The sequence below is a fragment of the Enhydra lutris genome, unplaced genomic scaffold (assembly GCF_002288905.1).
Source record: "Enhydra lutris kenyoni isolate GAN:26980312 unplaced genomic scaffold, ASM228890v2 scaffoldscaffold20, whole genome shotgun sequence".
Classification (NCBI taxonomy): Eukaryota; Metazoa; Chordata; class Mammalia; order Carnivora; family Mustelidae; genus Enhydra; species Enhydra lutris.
Window position 1 is genome coordinate 18,958,644 of NW_019154104.1, and position 22,120 is coordinate 18,980,763.

Sequence of the window (22,120 nt, forward strand, 5' to 3'; positions counted from 1 at the left end):
AAACCTAGTCCTGAACCGCTGTGACTGGTGGCAGTATCGTTGATGTGGGACTATGTTTTGTTTGGACAGGTGGGGATGCATTCCAAAGGAACTCAGACCGCAAAGGAAGAGATGGAAATGGATCCAAAGCCTGACTTAGATTCAGATTCCTGGTGCCTTCTGGGAACAGACTCCTGTCGACCCAGCCTCTAGTCTCCTGAGCCTGTATGGCCTCCAGGAAACTGGGATCCAAAGAACTTCACAGCACACTCACTGAATGCAGAGCGCGCTTTCCTGGCTTTGTTCACTTGCAGACAAGGAGTGCAAGGCGGAGGCTCTGAAGCACTTTCCGCGTACACTTGGAGAGTGGCATTGCCGATTAGATAGGATCTAGGAGTGGTTTTGTTTTGGAGAATGGAGGGGCCCCATGGCCCTGGCTTTGTCCTCAGTGGCTGCCATAGCAACAGCAGCTCTGTACCTCATCTGGTGATCCCACCTTCGAAGAGGAGACACAATGCTCACCTTAATTTTGCTGGTAGCAGCTTATATCCCATTTATCATTTCACCAGTACTTGGAAGCTGCCTTGGGAGTTCAGCACCAGGCATTGCACCTCTGGGTGGAGGAGGGAAAAGTGTGAAACTCGAGTGGGCTGGAACCAGGTGGGGCCCACACAGGCTCATCTGGAGGGTGGTGAAGTGGTCAAGCCCTCTCCGGAGCCCTGAGTCTGGGAAAATATGTTTGCTGGAGTCAATCTCGGGCTTGTTTTCAGAAAGTTCAGTTACTTAGCGCAGCTAAATGCTTTAAGAGGAAAAGTGGGCTTAGATTGCTTTTCCTCTGAGGGTCGATTAAAATGTCTTCAGTGACGAAGAGAGAAAGAAGGTTAGGGTCCTTCCTCGTCACACAGCTGGGGTTGCCGTCTGTGGCCGATGCAGGTAGGATTCCCTGATTCTGGAAGGTACCTCTTAGAAAATTGAGTCAGTGGGGCAACAGGAATGGCCTTAGAGAAAACCATGAGGGAGAGAGGTCCTCCGTTAGCTGCCTCTACTTGGTATCTTTAGGAAGGACTAGAGTGCCTCTGCCTTCGTGGCTCTTCAGGTCTTATCCCACTCCCTTTCTGTATGTCTAGTCAGTATTAGTCTCTTTTTGGTGTTTTATGAAGCCATATCAGTGAATCTGTATCATCTTTCCTACTTGAGTGGCCCAAAGCCAGACGGAAACCTGGTAGTCCCTGAAGCCTAAGAGAACAGGCGGAAGCTGCCAAGCGAAAGGAATTTGGCTGAGAGCTCCGTTCTAATCCCCTAGTCGTTCTGTCCTTAGAGTCAAGAAGCAAGCTAGCTTTCCCAAAGAGAGAGTGTCCTCAAAGCTCTTGATGGTTTTCACTGAAGGATGTGAGCTTTGTGTTTTCACCTAGGCTTCCAAAATGTTCCTTTAGTATTTTGGGTCATAGGACTTGCCTTGATGAGCCTCCCATCCTCCCTCCTTAGAAACCGCTAAATTAATTTTTGTTTCATTTTCCCCAAACCAAAAAATGAATGTTTGATATCTCTTCGGTATTTTGGAAGGACCTGTGCAATGGAAATTTTGCCATTTCCCTAAAACTGATGGGATAAAGGCTGATGCTTGGGGAACACCCCATGGCTGGGGACGGGCAACTCTGTTCAATGGGATCTTCTTTGGTTTGATGTTCCCATTGTTTTCTCAATTCTGGGAAGCCTAGTACAATGGTACTAACGTAATCACTAAAGCCTTTTCTTAAAGTAAGGGAAGGGGCCAACCCCAGATTAAAGTTACAAGTTCTGGGGACTTCGGGGTTTGCTGTGAACCCCAACAGTGGGTTTTGGTTCATCATGTAAATGCACCTTTGATTTTTTTTTAAGGACTGACTGGCTTTTCACGTTCCTGTATCCCTCATACTCACCATCTCAGCAGGCCTGAGAGGCAGGCTCAGTTTGGGTGTTAATCCTGAGTATTGCTTCTGCTGTGAAACTGAGGAACAGGGGCACGTTGCTGAGACGGGGATGGAAGTGAGCATGGAAGAGAGGGAAGAGCCCTGCTCTTGTTCCAGAGGGAGCCGTTCCCTAGCAGGGGAACACTGCTCATTTTCTCCAACATGTTCCCTCAGGAAGTCTCGTTTGCTGTTGATCTGGCTGAGAATCTGAGTTCTGTGCCTTAGAGACAATTTGCACTTTCCCAATTGTGCCTGGGACAGCCACATGACTTCTCCCACCAAACAGCTATGCAAACAGAAACCAGTTCAAAGGTGGCGGCCATGCATTAGATAAAAACTGAAAGGTTAGGCAGCAGAGATGCCTTTGAATGGTTTTCTGTAGCTAATTCTCTTGAAGTTTGTCCTGCTTTGCTTCTTTCTGCAGCACGAGGTGTTTTCAGTTTCCCAGTAGTATTGCTTTTGAGTTACCGTATAACCTGAGTTACTCCTCCGCTCTGACATTGTTGCTGAAGAACTAGCTCATTGTTAGCCAGATGTTTGAAAGGTTGAGGGTGGAGTGGTTTGGCATTTCTGTTTTAAATAAACATTTAAACTCTCAATCAGTGCTATGCCTGCGCATGGACCTTAGTCACTGGGGATGAAACACCCAGATACGAGGCCTTCGTGAATCTTTGATTCAGTGAGTCTTTCTCTAAATAAATAAAAGACCTTGTAACAGAAACAACACAAGGCACATTTGCACACATAATCTTTGCTTCTTTTCCAGTTTCTTTTTCTTGCTAACAGAATCATCTCTGCTGCTACAACTTTTTTCCCCCAAACTTGTCAAATACAGTGCTTAAAATGCAGAGGGAGGGGAAAAAATGAGCCACTGGAAGAGGAAAGAGCACTTCTTGTACTAACCTCCTCAGTCACAGTGGGCTTTTTCTAGTGATTATGTGTGTCTATGTTTACAAAACTGTTTTCCCTCTGAGAGGGTGAACACTCTTTGGTCTCCCTGGCATAGCACAGCCAAGTTACCCCTTCTCTTGGCTGAGCATTTCACTGAAGTTTAAAGTTAAAAGCAGCCTCAAACTCACATTTCATTTGACTTGCCATATATTTGGAAACATTCATAACAGAAAGAACAACTCTGGAGCAAGGATGTATTATAAATAAATTCTTTCAAATGAGTATCCCTGGGCCTCCAAAGAAGTATTACTCATTAGTGTCCTGCAGACTGGGCTGTAGTCAGGACCACAAAACATGTTCCTTCCTGCCACAAAGCCAAAAATCATTTATAACTTCAGCGATTAACTACGGAAATAAACATGCTGGTCACCAAACCTCACAGAATCAGGAACATGAGAGAGAAAAACACTATATCACATCTCTGCTTCCTCCTTTGTGGTTGTGAAGAATGATAAAATAATGGCCAAAAGCAAATGTTGGCCAAAAGGTACCATGCAGTCTTAAATACACTGTTGTTAAGAAGTACTATTTCAGCACGTCTGCATATACTTTCATATGACATGAGTTTCACCATGAGATATTTTCCCCATTGCTTAACCTTTTAAACTTTAAAATGTATAACATTTGCTTGTACTGAAGCTTCTTGGATAAAGACGCATCACCCATGGACAAGACCAAGCAGCCTTACCCACTGTCATCCTCTGCTGTCCAGGAAGGACAGCTCTTCCCAAAGAGCAGATCAAGCTAAATTTAAAAGATTAATAGATCGCCCTAACCTAATCAAGGCCTGTGCATGCTGAGATTGGAGGGAACACTGAGGAACTATTGCATCACTTCTCCAGCAATAGAAGAACGAGTAACTGCTTCCCGTGTCTGTAGCAGGCACTCCCCACACATACATTTGTTCTCCCCAGAGGGCCCTGATCTGCGAACTTAATCCCATCATCCAGGGATCCCAAACCTGAGTGCCCGTGGGGCCAGGCCGGAAAGGTGACTAGGTGCAGCTGGCCAGGGGGGTTTGGTGATTGGTGTGGTCAGCCCGTCTGAAGGAGCTCTGCAGGGTTGCTGGCCCGGTATTTCCAGAACTTCCAGCTTTTCAAGAGATTCTCCGTAGCCCAGATTCTGAATGTCAGATGTATGTCAAGTCCGTAGGACAAAGCAGTCCCGAGGCTACCACTGTGCGGCTTTGGCAGCATCTCGTTCTCGCCGCCTGCCTTTACCATCAAGTGTGAAGCTTCGTCTGTACTTCACTAGACTTGCCTGGGGAATGTATCTATTGGGTTAAATATCCAGTCTGTGTGTGAGGTTTCGTCAAATGGCCAGCCGAAGGCCCCGCTCTGGGATCCCTCTTTTTCTTCGCAAAAATTTAGAAGCATAAAGTAATTCATTATGTTGTGTTTTCTAAGTATGTACATTTTTTTCAGGCTGGGGTCCTTATTGGTTTGATCTGTTAGCCCAGCCGTTCAGCAGAAGCTGCAGAGGAAAAGCTGTAGCAACAGGTCCTTTGTTGTTAGCAGATTATGGTTTTACTGTCTGCTTAGTCACCTGGGCCCCTGTCAGGTTGGGTGTTTTTTCTGCAGTATTTTAAACTAACAATTTGAGTGTTGCTCTCAGTACAATAATCCTGTTATTTCAGATCTGTTCTATCTTCATCCTGTCTGAACTGATACTACCCCTGACAGACATTACCTTATCACTTCTCCCATCTGACCTATCTAGGACTTATTTTATCATTTAATTTTAAATCCCCAAAACCCACTGAAAGAAGGTCTAATTGTGAAGACTACGTGCAGTACGCACAATGCTGCACAGAAAAACTTTAAAAAGATCCAGTATCTTTTTCCTCAGAGTTTACTTTCTAAAAGACAAGTTCGCTGTGGTAAAATGGGCAGGGACAGGTGACTTGGCAATGTCCCAGCTTGCTTTGATGCTAGACATTGCTGCTGCGTTTAAAAAGCCATATACCCAACCTGATCTCAAAGCAGAATGCCAGCAAGAGCTGAAACTGAAGTTCCTTCCTTCCTTTTTTTTTTTTTGGACATATGTAGTCCATTAGCAAAGAGCAACTCCTGGGGCATACGGGATGCTCTCTCCCAGCCCTACCACGCAAGGCACAGAAAGATGAGGTTCCCTTTATGGCACAGTACGCCACGAGGAGGGTTTAGGATATACTGGCACTCTATCTTTACAAACTCGTATTGGCTTTCGGCCAGGACCACGCATCGCGGAGGTCAAGGATAATTTTCCATTTGCCTTACAGCAAAATCATACTATCTTTTGTAAGCGCTGCCACCGGGGGGATCATGATCCTCTGACACCAGCTCAATCTCATGTAGCAGCTTGAGATTCTTTTAGAATTCTCCTGCAGGAGCAAGAAGAGTTAACAGGAACCACAGGCACACGCGCAGAGGCAGGGGCAGGAAGGCACAGCGGACGCAGGCACTCAGCACAAACCACACACCCGCCTCGCGAGAAGAGAACTTTACTGTGGGCCGCTCGCTACATTGAGAGTCTTTGTCCATCCGTTCCCAGGCCAGTAACAAGGCGCACCAGCCTGAGGTGGTAATTTCGTGGGAAGCTGAGGTTTCCTTTAGCCTCCTGCTGCTTAGCGATGGGGCTCCCCTCACTGATGTAAGCTGTGCAGGCAGATCTGAGAGATGTGGAAGTTTTAGTTCTGTTTTGCATCAAACTGTTCTACTCCCACTAACTGCTGACGAGAGCAGAGCCTTCTGCGGCTCCCACTGCCGTCTGCTCAACCGTAATGCTTCCTTGGAGGTGGAGGCCGGTTCTTAATGGTCTTACACTTGGGAATGTGCCGCTCGGCCACCTTGGGAGCAAAGTGGCGGCTGCAGTGAGGACACTGAATATAATCTGGATTTTCTGCAGGCAGGATGGGAGGCAAGTCTGCGGGGTTTCCACCTTTGGCAATTACCTGCTGGACCTCTCGGGCCTGACGGAGCGTACGGATGAAGGACTCGTGCTTCTGTCTCCAGTTGCTCTTCCGAGGAGGTTCAGCCTGTAAGGGGGAGGAAGACGGGTCATTCAACTTGCCGTTTACCACATCCCCTTCCCAGTCTTCATCGGAATGACAGTAAGGAAATGTACAGGGTGTTTATCCATCAGATCAGAGAGAACAGGAAAGGAGCAACAGAGCTGACTTGCCAGAGTGGAGGCACTTGAGCTAAGGGCCTGCCACGGGGGATAGCACTGAGAGGCTGGGTGCTCATTGCAAAGGCAGTGGAGAGGGAGAGGTACAGGGCCGGGAATAAACTGGGTGCCTGGGCCCCTCTCCCATCTTGCACACCCAAGTGTCGGTCACTTTGAGCACTCTCACGGGAGAACAGGGGTTTGTCCTCTGGAGAAACCGAACCAGACAGGTTTCAGACTCGGGAAGTCCAGGCATAGTAGAGAACAGGGTAATACTGAGGCTGAAAATTGGGATTAAGTGCAGGTATATGTGATGAATTATGGCACTGTCGGCCTCCTTCCCCCATACAGCTCCCAGGATATCAAACACGTTGGCACCCTCATAGGAGACAGGAGTTCTCTGCGTGCACCAAGCAGTCAAGAGAAAAGCCTTTAGATGCCGACCCTGAGTGACTCCAGTGAAAAGGCTCACTGTTTGATAACCCTAATATGAAGGCCTCCAGTCAACAAGCCCCACTTCAGGGCGCCTGAGTGGCTCAGTCGGTTAAGCGTCTGCCTTGGGCTCAGATCAGGTCCTGATCAGGTCCCAGGTCCTCAGATCAGTCCCACATCAGGCTCTCCACTCAGAGGGGAATGGGCTTCTCTCTCTGCCCCTCCTCCCTCCCTCCCTCCCTCCCTCTCTCACAAAAATAAATAAAATCTTAAAAAAAAAAAAAAGTACTACCTTAAAACAATAACAACAACGAAAACAAGCCCCACTTAAGCTTAAATAGGAATGGACTGCCTGGGATAACCAGATATTTGAATAAAGTTCTAACGAGAGAAACCAAAACAGGTACATGTATTCTCTCACTCACTCTCAGGAAACAAGAATGAGGGAGGTAAAAGAAAACTTAAAGCCAGAGAACCAGAAAGAACTATTATAAATAAAAACTGTGATAGCTAAGAGGTGCCTGGGTGGCTCAGTCAGTTGAGCATCCGACTCTTAATTTCAGCTCAGGTCATGATCTCGGGGTCATGGGATTGAACCCCGGGTTGGGCTCTGCACTCAGTGCGGAGTATGCTCATTTCTCTCCCTCTGCTCCTCCCCCTGATCACTTGCTCTCGCTCTTTCTCTCTCAAATAAATACATAAAAATCTTTATTTTAAAAAAGACCATTTAGGGCACCTGGGTGGCTCAGTAGCTTAAGCCTCTGCCTTCGGCTCAGGTCATGGTCTCAGGGTCCTGGGATCGAGCCCCACATCAGGCTCTCTGCTCAGCAGGGGGCCTGCTTCCCCCTCTCTCTCTGCCTGCCTCTCTGCCTACTTGTGATCTCTCTCTCTGTCAAATAAGTAAAATCCTTTTTTTTAAAGATCGCTTTAAAAAATGGTGATAGCTAAAAATAAAAATAGGTGGGCGCCTGGGTGGCTCAGTGGGTTAAGCCGCTGCCTTCAGCTCAGGTCATGATCTCAGGGTCCTGGGATCGAGTCCCGCATCGGGTTCTCTGCTCGGCAGAGATCCTGCTTCCCTCTCTCTCTCTCTCTGCCTCTTCCCTCTCCCTCTACTTGTGATCTCTCTCTGTCAAATAAATAAATAAAATCTTAAAAAAAAAATAAAAATAAAAATAAAAATAAAAATAAAAATGTAAAATATCAAGAAAATTGCTCAGAATGGGAAAAAAGATCCAGATGGAAAGTAGGAAAGATTAGGAAATTAGTAAACCAATCTAGAAAGTCCAACACCTGACCAAAAGGAGTTCCAAAAAGAATAGAAAAATCACACAGAAGATATTATTAAATAAGTAATACAATAAGCATTCCTAGAATTAAGGTCACTGCTCTTGAAATTGAAATTATCTACCAAGTAGCCAACACAATCATTGTAGAATTTCAGAAGAGAGAATCCTGTAGGCTTTCAGAAAAAGAGAAACACCAGAAGAGGTTTCATATAGTGGAGCAGGAAGCAATATGGCATAGATTTCTCAACGGTAACATTGGATGCTAAAAGGGAAAATGCCTTAAAAGTTCTAAAAGAAAATCATTTTCTACCTAGAATTCTGTACCTAGTCAAATCATCTATCAAATATAAGGCTATTGTACGGATATTTTAATTCATTCTGAGACATATCTGTACTATATATATATATGTATATATATATATGTATATATATATGTATATAATTTATTCTGAGACATATCTGTACTATATATATATATATACATATATATGTATATATATGTATATATATATATCGCCCATGCATGTTTCTTGAAAGCTTCAGCAAAGCAAGGAGTAAAGCAAGAAAAAGGACATAAGAGGCTGGAAACAGGACCCAACACAGAGGAGGAGCAAAAAGAAGTCCCAAAACAACAGGTTTGCACCAGGCCTAGAGAATAACCAGTCCAGACTGGTGCAGGAGGAAAAAGAGTGGTGGGAGGGAAGTTTCCAGAATAAGGAAAAAAAAAAAAAACTGACGGATTAGGTGTTTGAGCATTTACAAAAACACTAACAGGTGTCTGACATCAGCTGGATCATTTAGGAAAAAAAAAATTAGAGACAGGTACGAAGGAAACCCAAGCAAATGAAAACATGAGTCAGCTATTAATTCCAGGTTCATGTGGGCAGAGGCAGAATTTATACACTCGTCAGTAAACAAAATTTACATGGTTATTATAATGTAAAAGCTGACTACTGGTTTAACCCAAAATTGTGATTCCACCATGATGGAAGGAGAAGGGAAGAAGAAAAGTAAAAAGGAGAGGAGATGTGAAAGCTTAACCCGCAGCATTCACAGGAGGAAGTCAAAAGATAGTGTGCAAAACTGATTAATCAAGAAAATAGGCACATTGTTGAGAAATATGGAAATGCATACCAGAAGAGTCATCTATCAGGAACTGAAGGCTGCCACCGGGGGCCATTAAGATGAAGAAGGGTAAGGCAGGATCCTGCTTGTTGCCTTAGAGATCACTTAGCACATGATTTTTAAAATGTATTCAAATATTTAAATTAATATAAAATTAATTTTAAAAAGACGAAAAAAGGAGACAAGTGGCTATTTGGTGATCTGATATTATTAGTGATGAATGACAGGAAGAGATATTAACAAAGGAAAAGGATCCTTCAGGAGAGAGCCTTACTGAAACAGACAAGAAGGCAAGAGAATCTGTGTTAGAAATAGTATCCAGGAACTTTTAAAAGAATTGGGGAGGAGCACCTGGGTGGCTCAGTTGTTAAGCATCTGCCTTCAGCTCAGGTCATAATCCCAGGGTCTTGGGATAGAGTCCCACGTCAGGCTCCCTGCTCAGCGGGAAGCCTGCTTCTCGATCTCCCACTCCCCCTGCTTCTCGATCTCCCACTCCCCCTGCTTGTGTTCCCTCTCTCGCTGTGTCTTCTATCAAATAAATAAATAAAATCATTTAAAAAAAAAGAATTGGGGAAAGTTCCTCAAGTATATATGATAGTTCATCGTATTAAATTAACTATTAATTCATCATATTCATGATATTGAAATTTTAATTCAATTAACACTTATTTTTCACAAAGCACAAAGATGTGGTTCCTGTGCTCAAATACTTAAGGTCCAGTGGAGAGACCAGAGCTACGAGTCTGCTGGAAGTTCTGTGAAAATTAAAGGATACAAGGAAAGTCACTTGTTCTTGTGAGTACAGTAGAGGAATAACAGGGAGACATTCAGCTTCCAAAGGCACAAAGCTTTGGAATAAGACTAAGAACATTCCAAGGGATGTTAGTGCATCTCAATCCAGATCCTTTCTGCTTCGGTATCCTCGATGCATCATATCCCCGCCCCACCACAAAACTAGTTTCCACAAAGCTGGAGTGTCTGATCTCAGAAATCCAATTATTTTGCTTCACTGCTACTGTATTTAGGAATTTAAGAAACACAAGATTCTTTTCAGGCATCTGCCAGAAACTGCCCCTATAGTGGGACAGAGAAGACCCCAGTAGATTATTGGGTTGTCCGGAAAGAAGACAGGAAAGAACAGGAACTGGTGATCCTATCATTCTCTGCAAGAGCAAAATGTTGAATTCTTATTGGAAACTGGACTTCAGGTAGATTATCTCTGAACACAGAGGGACTTTTTGTGGCAATCTTCCAAACTATACTGAAGTTATACTATAACTGCAATTGACTTCTCCTAACAGCTGCTACAAAAATTTGAGTTTTTTAAAGGCCCCAGCAAGTATGCCTGCCCATAAACTGTAAAGTGCTTAGCAGGTAAGAGGTGCTAATGCAGCACAGGGAGGGTTGGAAAGAACTGAAAACAGAATATGCTGTCATATTTTGTTAGAAAATTACAGCTGGTTGGGGCTTTGAGATCACGTGGTCTAGGCTTTCCCAAACTTTGGTCATCTGCATACCACTTTCACTTTATCCCCCTTACCATAAGTTACTTAATGTTTTTCTTTACGTTCATGATTCCTAGAAACCACAGGCTTCATATGTTGTTATATTTTTCTAATACACACTAAAACTATTAAAATAAAAAATGGTTGCCAGCATGCCCCACCTTGAGAAACACTCATTTACAGACCAAGGGGCATAACATCGACAGAGTGGTAGATTTATTCGTGAGACACAGATCTAACTGTCCAAATAACACCTGTAAAATACCCCTAAACTTACCAGGCAAGTGTCTCACAGTCTTTTTACAACCCAGTTTTTCTGCAGCGGGAATGTTAACCAAAAATAAACTCCTTCACCTTTAAGGTGTTTAGACTCCAGATGGGGAGAGAAAGGATTGAAAACTTAATTGTGTTTCATGTATTTACTAAGAAGTATATCAAAACTGAGCTAATCTTGAGAAAGTAGAGACCATTATAGGAGTTGTAACAAATCCTAATCGTGGAAGGTGGCAGAGTATATTACAAAGAGCAAGGAACTCTCTTCCGGGCGTGAAGTGCTGCATCATTTTTCTCTATATATTTTTCAAATCTTTTAAATTTTCTAAACATTTATTAACTTTCATAATCAATAGGACATATATTTTTTAAGTCTAGATTTTGCAGTCATTCTGACCCAAATTTATATGCTGACTCCGCCATTTATTTATTTATTTTTTAAAGATTTATTTACTTATTTTAGAGAGTGTGTGCACAACCAGGGAGAGGGGCAGAGGGAAAGAGAGAACCCTCAAACTCCCCACTGAGCACAGAGCCTGATGCGGAGCTGGGGCCAGATGCGGGAGCCCAAAGTGGGGCTTGGGGGGCTTGATTCCAGGACCCTAAGATCATGACCTGAGCCAAAATGAAGAGTTGATGCTTAACTAACACTTCACGGACTGAGCCACCCAGGCACCCCATATGTGCTGACTCGGCCATTTATTATTATTTTTTAAAGATTTTATATATTTATTTGACAGAGAGAGACACAGCGAGAGAGGGAACACAAGCAAGGGGAGTGGGAGAGGAAGAAGCAGGCTTCCCGCCGAGCAAGGAGCCGGATCCCAGGACCCCAGGATCATGACCTGAGCCAAAGGCAGACGCTTAACGACTAAGCCACTCAGGCGCCCCAGCTCTGCCATTTAAAGCTGTTTGTGATCTCAAGCAAGTTAAACTCTCTGAGACTTGACTTTTGAATTGATAAAATAAGAGACAACGAAACCTTTCACAGGATTCTGGTGAGGATCTTAACGAAAAGCTCCCATCACAGTGACTGGCACACAGTAGTAATCAATAAATGTTAATTCTCACTTTCTCCCTGTATGACACATGAATTTTTTCTAAAGAAAACTGCTATGACATCCCTTTACAATGATCCCCACTCAAAGTCAAATCCATAAGGCCCTGGCCTTGTTACCTTGACTGAGGCCGATCCCTTCCAGTTCAAGTACTGCTCTAGTTCTGTGCCCTTGGCCCGGGCCCTGGAGGAGTCAAACACTTTCCTCTTGGAACCCTGCATCCTGCTGCAGACGTTGGAGTGTCTCTCCAGCCTGAGCAAGAGAAACTTGCGTCCGCAGTGGCTACATTCGCCAAGTTCGGGCTCTTCAGTGGAACAGCTGGGAAGCGAGGAGTCTGGGGCCCTAGACAAACTCGGATTGCTGGCGGACCCCTGCCAAGCACTGCCAAGCCCTTCTGAAGACTGAGAACACTCTTTTGATGGCTCTGAGACTAGGTCTCGGATTTTGTTATTGCTAGCCACCAGTCTTTCCCTTTTGAGTTTCTGTATTCCATAGTCAGAGAGCTGAAATGGACTAGAATTTTCTTGAGACCGTCCCCAGATTTCATCCTCTCCCTTGGCTCTACTGAAGACCTCCTCAGACCCGAATTCTGGGGAGAAGGCAGGTCTGTATGCGGTGCTGCTATTACCTTTAACGCTCCTCCTGGGGAGTGTCATTCTCTGTAGCTCTCTTTTTTCATTTTCCTTAGCCTGTTCCTTTTCTTTCTGGATCCTTCTGAGTTCCTCCTCTGTCTTCTTCAGCTTTTCCCTTAGGAGGGTCTCTTTTCTTCGGATTTCCTCCTGTAAGCTCTCCCCTACAGCTTCTAGTCTTTGGATCCGCACCCATTCAGTTCTGTTGGGGTTTGGCATGGCCCTCTCCTCCTGTGTGGCAGCAACAGCACGAACCACAGATGAATGCACCCAGTTCCTTGAACCAAAGCTGCTGTACGGAAACTCTCTTGGCTCAGGGGGTCTTGGAGAAGCATTCTGGTCCCCATCAATGCCAGCCTCCCCAGTACTATGAGACTTCCTATGGAACACGGGTTTCAGTGGGTATGCCCGGTCTACCCCAACTCGCTTCTTTGTGAAGGAGATGAATTCCTGATTATCTGTTTTGGGATACCGGGACTGAGGACTTGATGAGTAAAATAAACCCTTTGCTTGGCCCTGGGGATTGCTTCTTAAATCTTGCTGGCTGATTCCAACACAGTGGGGATAGGAGCAGTTCCGGACTTTCGTGCAGGTGTTCCATTTGGAGTGAGTGTAGATATTATCCAGTGTCAACTCTTTGTTGCTCAAAAGTTTCTGCTGGAAATTGTTCCTCGGGTGCCCGATGGAGGACCGCTGAGAAGAGTCACCTTTTTCACAGGGCTCTTGCTTAGTGGAGAGAAGCCCTGGAGCTTCTGTCTTATTATATGGAAGCATAACGCCCACAGGCAGAGATGGTGCCAACTGGAGGCCAGCCATTCAGGGACTGGACTGAAGCCTAGGGGAGATTTAAGCCAGATATATGTGAGGAATTTGTCTGAGGTTCCTCCCCGCTGCTAAAGTAAAAGTGTTTCTCCATGTGTCCTACCTACCTATTCTCTTGAACTTTTTAGGGACAGAAGTGCTGGGTCTGACAGAGCTTTCCTTCAATAAGCATTTGGTGAATGCTCATTATTTCCTGTGGGTGCTTATTAGGTCCTGGAGGATAGAAAAACGAATGTGACACGGGTGTTCCTGCCACCTAGCTTTAATCCAGTACCAGCCTCTGCCATTCACAGTGATGCTCCTGCCATACACAGGACACTCCCTAGTTGGGGGGAAGATTTACTGGGAAGAGCTACTGGATCGAAAATCAGGTTTTAGGCCTGTGACACAGGACAAGCAACTTTCCATTGCTGTCTCGTTTCTTCACCGGTAAACTGAAGTTCCGCTCGGAGTTACATGACTGGCATTTAGGGACCTTAGGACTCTGAGTCCAGCTCTATTGTTTCACAGGTGAGCACACTGCGGCCCAGAGGTCAGGGCCTGGCACAAAGAGCTCTCCAGCGTCCCTCCTGCTGGAAGCGTGCCTGACTCCAAAGAACCAGAGGTTGCCCAGGCCGGCAGCAGGTGCCTGATGTCAAACCCTCCCCCGACAAGTCCCCGCGGCGCGGACTACGAAAGGTCTGTAAGCTGAGACGTGGAGGCCACCTGGCCTGGCCGCCGCAGCTTTTAGATCCGGAACGCTGAAGTCACGCACCGTCCTAAAGGGTCAGCCGGGGCGCCCCCACTGGGGACTCCGCTTTGAGAACAAGCCCTCGCTCTTCTATCCATGGGGCCCTGGGGAGGTCGAGGTGCTGACCCCATGTCTGCCCTCCCCTTCCGCGTACCTGAGGCTCTGGAGGACCGTTCCTGCTCAGGGAAAACCCCAGCACTTAGCTTTCCAGACCAGACCAACCCCATGCCAACCACTCGCCGCGCAGGCGCTCTCTGAGGGCCTCTGTTTTTCTCGTTGCCTAGAGACGCAGCGCGTGCGCGCCCAGCCCCTTCACCAGCCGCGAACGCCGCCCGTGAAGCGCGCGCAGGCGCAGGCCGCACGCGGTCCGGAGGCGCCCGCGAGGGGGGTGTGGTCAGTTTGAGTGTCACTTGACCCCGTGTCCCGCCGACTCTGTAGCTCGGTCCCGCCCTGCCCCTGGGGAACGGGAGAGGGGGTGGGAGAGGCTTTCTGGGGCTGCATCAAAGAACTTGTATTTTTCTGAGAACGATGCTCCCAGACCCTGGGGTGTGCCCTTCTCTGGCAAAAGTCGGAGCCCCTAGATGTGCCTCGGGGTCATCCTGCCGCCGGATTCCGGTGTCCGCCCGCTTAGCGGGAGTGGGCCTGCTGATAGCCTTTCTTAGCTCGCTCGGCTGCTTGGTACGGGCCCCAGGTATGGCTGTCCCTCCCTGCTTTTTCCTAGCCAATAGTTTGGAGCTTGTGGTCAGATTTTAGCAACTTGGCTGGGTTTTGCTACTCAGTATCTTTCCGAAGTAGTTTTTGTAGCCAATCTAATTATTTTGATACAGTGTTTTTCTCTCACGTGATAACTCTGGCCGTCTCTTCGTGGGGCCCAAGAGTGACTCAGCCAAGTGTAATGATAATAAAGTTAACTACTAGATTGAAAATAATCAGTATAACCTGGTTTCAACACGAAATAATATTCTATAAATTGTAAACATTAGAAGAGAGCTTATTTGTCTTCATGCTTTAATTCACTTGTGTAAGCTTTTTGGAACAGGCGGTTTACTTTTTTTCCTGTAACTACCCAGAAGATTCATGCACATGGGAAATAAAGTGGACAGCAGTAGTCAGTGTTAATGCTTCAACATGTCATTATTACAGTTTTACATGTTACAGAGAAATTCCTTGGTGGGCCCTCCAGGGCAGTCCTTTCATTCCTTGTTTTCTTTCCCAGCTGACTCTACTGCCTTCTCTATATACCCACAACTCTCAAGGTCCTAATTATCTCAGCATCTGGCGGGCCTGTCATCAGCTCCCGCAGCTCCCCTCCAGTCTGGCTGAATTTCCCAGAATGCCTCACTCCATCTTGAATTCCTTCCCTCTTGTGTCTGATGAAAAGGAGCCTCTCTCTTTCCAGGAGTTCTGTTGAATTAGTCCCTTTCCATACCCCCCAGGAATTCACTCCATCACTTTATCCCTCCATCTTGTTCACTTCAAGCTGCATCTATCCACACACTCCTTCTCTTTGGTTTTAAAATATGTTTACCTTTCCCCTGCAAAACGAATTTTATTTCCTGTGACCTGCTGCCTCTCATCTTAGGGTCCCATTTATTTCTCCTCTTCCCCGCAAGCTTTCCTAATAGATAGTTGTGCATTTGTGGCCCCCGTTCTCTCATCTGCTCCTCAGAGTCCCATCCATTGTGGTCTGGCTTCCACCTCTTCCATTTTATTTAACTGCCAGGCTGTTGATGGCTTCCCAATGGCCAGAAACAAAAGCTGCTATTTCTTTAGCCTACTCATTTGCCATCATTGATTTTCCACTCCTGTGGAACTCCCTTTCTCCTGCTCTCTTGTGCCTTCTTGGTTTCTTCTTTAATGTTTTTGCTCCATCATCTTCCAAGTCTTGGGCATTTATGTCTTTTCCTCACCTGCCCACCAAATTTAGGTGTTCTCAACAGCCCTCTTATTTCTCATATACACACAGTCCCAGACATTCTCTTCCTTAACAGTTTCAACCAAAAGCTGAAATTTCAGGTCTCTCCTATGTTTAAATGATACTCAGCTTGGGGCTCTCTCCCTAGTTACAGACTCAAATTTCTGGCTGCCTATTTGGCACCTCCACCAGAATGTTCCTCAGGAACCTCAGACTCAGTATGACAGAAGACAAATTCATGATCATCTCCCCCCAAAAGTTTTTATTTATTTATATGAGAGAGAGCAGCACAAGTGGGTGGACAGGCAGAGGCAGAGGGAGAAACAGATTCCGCACTGGGCAGGGAGCCTGCTGTGGGGCTCAGGGCTCGATCCCAGGACCCTCGGATCATGACCCAAGCCAAAGGCAGATGCCCAACCAACTGAACCACCCAAGTGCCCCTTGTCTGGTGTTCCCTTTCATGCTGAAAGCATCAGTCATCTTGCACTCATCCCTCTCTTTGTCACCCCTTCAGTCTAATTAGTGAGCAGGCGCTCTTCAATGTACTTTGCAATGTCTCATATATGACTGGTCCTTTGCATTGCTACTGCCCTTGGTGAGGTCTTCCTCACTTTTCTCACTCTCCTAACTGCTATTCTTGCCTTCGACATCTACTCCCCGAGCTCATTTTTTATGCTGCTGCCAGAGTAATTATCTTAAATACCTCTGAACCCATCATTCTCCTACCCAGGGGCTTCTTCTTTACCGATACCTTCTTTACTTTTACCTTTCAAGTTGAAACACATAATTTAACATGGTATTTCAATCTGCCAGATCAGATCCAGCCTGCCTTTCCAGCCCTGCCTCCCTCCCTAGAGTCTAACCCAGTGGATATCAACCCTGGCTGAGCTTTAGAACTCCCTGGAAAGCAACTTCTGGGGGTGAGATCTGGGCATTGGTATTTTAAAAGTTTGCAGCCAGGGTTGAGAACCCTTGGTCTAGCCACACCTGACTACTTGCACTTCCTCTCTTTCTTTCTTTCTTTCTTTCTTTCTTTCTTTCTTTCTTTCTTTCTCTCTCTCTCTCTTTCTCTCTCTCACTCTTTTCTTTTCTTTTTTTTTTTCTCTTCTTTTCTTTTCTTTTTTCTTTCTCTTTCTTATCTCAGTGGTGTTACCAGTGGTGGTACAGCGTAGCATTTATGGGAGTGCGTTCTGTACTCAGACTGCCTGGAAATAGATCCCAGCCCCATCACTTACTGGTTGTGGTTGTGTAACCTGAATGATGTCCTGCTTCCTCCAAGAACACTTTCCCAATCTTCTCAGTCAGAGCGAAACTTTTTGCTCCTTTGTGCTCTCAAGTATTTTCTGTTCTTGTTAAAGGACGGAGTTGAGTCATGATGAGCTCTTAATGGATGTTCATGGAATTGACTAACATGCGCATTTTATTGAAATTATGTGCATGCATATTTGTCTCATACTAAATAAAACAGTCTTTGAGGACAAAGATTGTATCATTCATCTTTGTATAGCCTACAGTGTCCCATATGTAGTAAACAATAGTTTTTGGTTTTTTTTTTTAATTCTATCGAGAAACTCGTTTTTTCAAAAAGAATTATCAGGGCACCTGGGTGGTACAGGTGGGTGGGTGTCTGACTCTTAGTTTCAGCTCAGGTCGCAGTCTCAGGGTCATGAGATTGAGCCTGCTTGAGATTCTCTCTCCCTCTGCCCCTCCTGCTAGTGTTCTCTCTCTAAAATAAATAAAACATTAAAAATTAAAGATAAGGGACTCTTGATTTCAGCTCAGGTCAGGATCTCGGGGTTGTGAGATCAGGCCCCGCATTGGGCTCTGTTCAGGGCATGGAGCCTGCTTAAGATTCTCTCTCTCCCTCTCCCTCTGCCCACCTCCCTCTCTTAAGAAATAAAAAATAACAAATAAATAAAAATGAATTCTAGAGAGGGCGTCTGAGTGGCTCAATCAGTTAAGCATCTGCCTTTGGCTCAGGTCATGATCCCGGGGTCCTGGGATTGAGTCCCACATCAGGCTCCCTGCTCAGCAGGGAGTCTGCTTTCCCTTTCCCTCTCTCCCTCCCCCCTGCTCCTGCCCTCTCTCTGTCTCGCTCTCTCTCTCAGATAAAAAAAGAAATCTTAAAAAAAAATGAATTTTAGGGGCGCCTGGGTGGCTCAGTGGGTTAAAGCCTCTGCCTTCGGCGCAGGTCATGATTCCAGAGTCCTGGGATCGGGCCCTGCATCGGGCTCTCTGATCAGCGGGGAGCCTGCTTCCCTTCCTCTCTCTCTCTGCCTGCCTCTCTGCCTGCTTGTGGTCTCTGTCATATAAATAAATAAAATCTTTAAAAAAATGAATTTTAGAGAAAAAAATAACATAAGCCAGGCACTCTATTTAGCTGTCATTTTCAAATATTGCCAAGCATAACAACGTTCAATCCAGCTTCCCACCCCACCCCCAGCCCACTCCAGCGCTAAGGTTATATGATTCTTCAGGATCTGGATCCTCACTTTTCAGTGGGGGAACAAGTGAAATGATTAATCTTTTTGGCTTCCATTGTAAATCCATCTCACCTCACGCAGTCTGCCCACCTAGAGTGTTCACATATGGAATCTTTTTTTAAAGATTTTATTTATTTATGACAGAGAGAGATCAGGAGAGCAGAAACACAAGTACGGGGAAGTGGGAGAGGGAGAAGCAGGCTCCCTGCTGAGCAGGGAGCCCAAGGAGGGGCTCGATCCCAGGATGCTGGGGATCATGACATTATGACCTGAGCCAAAGACAGACGCTTGACTGACTTGGCCATCCAGGTGCCCCTCACATATGGAGTCTTATAAAGAGATGTGATGTATACAGGCAATTCAAAAAAGAACAATAAATACTACAGTTTTCCTTCATACATTCTTTTTTTTTAAATTTTATTTATTTACTTATTTGACAGGGAGAGAGAGACCACAAGTAGGCAGAGAGGCAGACAGAGAGAAGGGGGGGGAAGCAGGCTCCCCGCTGAGCAGAGAGCCCCATGTGGGGCTCGATCCCAGGACCCTGAGATCACGACCTGAGCCGAAGGCAGAGGCTTAACCCACTGAGCCACCCAGGTGCCCCTCCTTCATACATTCTTAATCATAAGGGTAGCTGGATACTGATGCCTGCAAGGTCACTATACTTTTTTTTAAATTTATTTTATTTATTTATTTCACAGAGAGAGATTACAAGTAGGCAGAGAGGCAGGCAGAGAGAGAGATAGAGGAGGAAGCAGGTTCTCCGCCGAGCAGAGAGCCCGATGCAGGACTCGATCCCAGGACCCTGAGATCATGACCTGAGCCCAAGGTAGAGGCTCAACCCACTGAGCCACCCAGGCGCCCTAGGTCACTGTACTTTTAACAATCATCAGCCACAACTCCCTTGACAATTCCATATTCTCAAAAGAAACTCATGCATTTTAGTCATTTGGCTTTGATTGACTGATTCTGTTGTGATTCTGGAGCCCTGGGTTACTTTGCATGTGCTTGTAATTGATTGATTTAGATAAGCTTTATTTAGAGTTTTCTTCATAAGGTAGGGCAGCTTCCAGAAACACAGAAGGAAGAATAACCTCCTCTGGGACTTCCTATTCACTTAACTCCTTTGCTACCAATTCCAGACTGGGACATGGCCCCAAATTTGAAGAGAACAGAAAGAAAAAGGGCAGAAAAGTATAGGCATACCTCAGACACTTTGTGGACTCTGTTCCAATCACTGCAATAAAGTGAATATTGCAATAAAGTGAGTCAAATAGAAACACAGCTTTTATTGGCACTGGTTTCCCCATGCACTATATTGTAGTCTATTAAGTATGCATTTGCAGTATGTCTAAAAAAAAGTACACACCTTTTTAAATAAATGTACCTACCTTAATTTAAAAGATACTTTGCGGAAAAAAAAATGCTAACCATTAGCTGAGCTTTCAGTGAGTGATAATCTAATCATAGATCTCCATATCAAATATAATAATGAAAAGTTTGAAATATTGTGAGGATTACCAAAGTGCAACGCAGAGGCACAAAGTGAGCAAATGCTGTTGGGAAAAATGGTGCTGTTAAGCTTAATTCAGGTTTGTAAAACTTAAATTTGTAAAAACCCAAAACAAAAAACAAAAAACGTAGTATCTGTAAAGTGCAGTAGACTGCAGTAAGACAAGGTATGCCTGTCTGTGTCCTATTCAATTTATTTGTGTATTTAATGTTTATTGCCTGTCTCCCACCTCCTGAATTTAAGTTCCTCCAGGCCAGTGACCCTTTTTGTCCACTGATGTAGGTCAACCACCTAGAACTGCGCCTGGCATACTGAAGGCTTTCAGTAAATATTTACTGAGTGATTGAATTTATTTCAAGTCCTTCTTCATCTACGCCTTTCTCCCCACGAAAAAATGACCAAAAAAGTACTTAGTGACAGAGATGGGGTGAGGCCTGGGTCTGTAGAATCAGGGCTGAGACTGGACAGATAGATGCCCCGCTTGAGGATTGCTACTTCTCTCAGCCGCGTTTGGAATCTCACCTTCTGGGCGGGCTCTGGGCCGAGCGCTCCATTTCTGATTGGTCGGCAGAGGTGATGGGCATGAGAGACAGCGAAGGAGGAGCCGCTGTCTAGGCTTCCGGGAGCCGAGGTTACCGGGCGGTGGGAACCGTTGGCGAGCGGGTCGCGAGAGTAGTACCAGGAGCCCGAGAGGAGGACGAGGAGGGTGAGCGTGGGATAGGGCCCGTAGCGCGTCCATAGTTTGATACCCCTAAAATGTTAGTAGAAGGGGATTCTGGTGGCCTATGGAAGCTGGGTCCCTGGAAAGACAAGGGGATGGAGAGGAAGCCCGATGGGGGGATGGGCGTAGGGAGGCAATTGGATAAGCAGGTCATTACCCTATAGGGGGCCTCCGGGCAGCTGCGACCCCAGGCTCCTTGGCCCAGGTGTCTTCTTCCTGTTACTTCGCACCCCCGCGCTTGCACGTACCAGCTAGTGTGCTCTGGCGATGGAGAACCATCGGGAGAGGTTGCAGGGATTACAGATGGAGAAGTGTGGGTCTGGTCCTTTCTTCCTCGGGATTTGGGGTCCTGGAATCGGATAACGAGACCTTTACTTTTCTGCTTTTCTGGTCTCTGACAGGTGTGGGCATGAACATGGCAGAGGGGGACACCCTGATATCAGTGGATTATGAAATTTTTGGGAAGGTCCAAGGGGTGTTTTTCCGCAAGTACACTCAGGTATGTGGCCTAGAGGCTTTGGGGACATACCAAGGTTACGGGTAGGAGAACAACAGACCATGTTCCTGATGAATGAATGTGCATTGGGAGAAGCTGGCTCTTTGGTAGCTGCATGGTGGTTTGTAGAGCAATGGGAATGAAAACGCTTTGGAGTGGATGAAAGACAATATAAATGGCAGAATCAGGAGCTGTTATTATCATTCTTTTCAGACAGTGGTACCAGAGTACCTAGACACATATTAATGAGCTTTTCTGTTCCCAAGGGGAGTTGAGGGCTTCCCCAGTTCTCCCTGTTGTGGCCTCATCACCCAGATCACAATTCTTGTAGGAAAACTACAAGATCGGATGGCATTTTTAAAATTAACATATAATGTATTATTTGCTTCAGGGGTACAAGTCTGTGAATCATCGGTCTTACACAATTCACAGCACTCAACAATAGCACATAACCTTCCTAGTGTCCATAACCTAGCCATCCTGTCTCTCCCCCGTGACCCCCCAGCAACCCTCAGTTTGTTTCCTGTGATTAAGAGTCTCTGATGGTTTGTCTCCCTCTCTGATTTCATGTTGTTTTATTTTTCCCTCGCTTCCCCTATGCTTCTCTATTTTGTTTCTTAAATTCCACATGTGAGTCATGTGATAATTGTCTTTCTCTGATTGACTTATTCTGCTTAGCATAATACCCTCTAGTTCTATCCATGTCGTTGCAAATGTCAGGATTTTGGTTTTTTCCCAATGGCTATATAGTCTTCCATTGTGTATATATACCACATCTTCTTTATCCATTCATCTGTTGAAGGACATCTAGGTTCTTTCCATAGTTTGGCTATTGTGGACATTGCTGCTATAAACATTTGGGTGCACGTGCCCCTTTGGATCAGTACATTTGTATCTTTAGGGTAAATATCCAGTGGTGCGATTGCTGGGTCGTAGAGTAGCTCTATTTTCAACTTTTTTTTTTTTTTAAGATTTTATTTATTTATTTGACAGAGAGAGAGATCACAAGTAGGCAGAGAGGCAGGCAGAGAGAGAGAGGGAGAAGCAGGCTCCCCGCTGAGCAGAGAGCCCAATGTGGGGCTTGATCCCAGGACCCTGGGATCATG

General features: G+C 45.6%; 3 protein-coding genes across 6 annotated transcripts in view; 2 read left to right on the forward strand and 1 right to left on the reverse strand.

The window, feature by feature from the left end:
• Nucleotides 1-3,103, forward strand: part of LOC111148523 (NIMA related kinase 9) — a 36,632-nt gene extending 33,529 nt beyond the window's left edge. For both annotated transcript variants that reach the window (XM_022505148.1, XM_022505149.1), the window contains exon 22: nt 70-3,103. In XM_022505148.1, the coding sequence (XP_022360856.1) occupies nt 70-192 (123 nt within the window). In that variant the 3' untranslated portion in view covers nt 193-3,103. The remainder of the gene's footprint in view (nt 1-69) is intronic.
• A 2,127-nt stretch (nt 3,104-5,230) lies between these two features.
• LOC111148623 (zinc finger C2HC-type containing 1C) lies at nt 5,231-14,203 on the reverse strand. 2 transcript variants are annotated; one of them, XM_022505352.1, is made up of 4 exons: nt 14,041-14,203; nt 13,264-13,369; nt 11,825-13,169; nt 5,231-5,895 (listed from the first exon to the last, which is right to left on the reverse strand). In XM_022505352.1, the coding sequence occupies exons 3-4, from the start codon at nt 13,148-13,150 to the stop codon at nt 5,632-5,634; spliced, it is 1,590 nt and encodes a 529-aa protein (XP_022361060.1). In that variant the 5' UTR covers nt 13,151-13,169; nt 13,264-13,369; nt 14,041-14,203; the 3' UTR covers nt 5,231-5,631. The 2 variants fall into 2 exon arrangements, with proteins under 2 accessions (XP_022361060.1, XP_022361059.1); XM_022505351.1 differs by lacking the exon at nt 14,041-14,203 and having other exon boundaries at nt 5,346-5,895; nt 11,825-13,335.
• Nucleotides 14,204-14,291: 88 nt separating this feature from the next.
• LOC111148590 (acylphosphatase 1) overlaps nt 14,292-22,120 on the forward strand; it is a 16,566-nt gene continuing 8,737 nt past the window's right edge. The window contains exons 1-2 of one of the 2 annotated variants that reach the window (XM_022505281.1): nt 14,292-14,577; nt 20,920-21,017. In XM_022505281.1, coding sequence (XP_022360989.1) covers nt 14,415-14,577; nt 20,920-21,017 — 261 coding nt within the window. In that variant the 5' untranslated portion in view covers nt 14,292-14,414. Of the gene's footprint in view, nt 14,578-20,424; nt 20,504-20,919; nt 21,018-22,120 lie in introns of those variants that run through there. The other variant, XM_022505282.1, reaches the window with a different exon arrangement.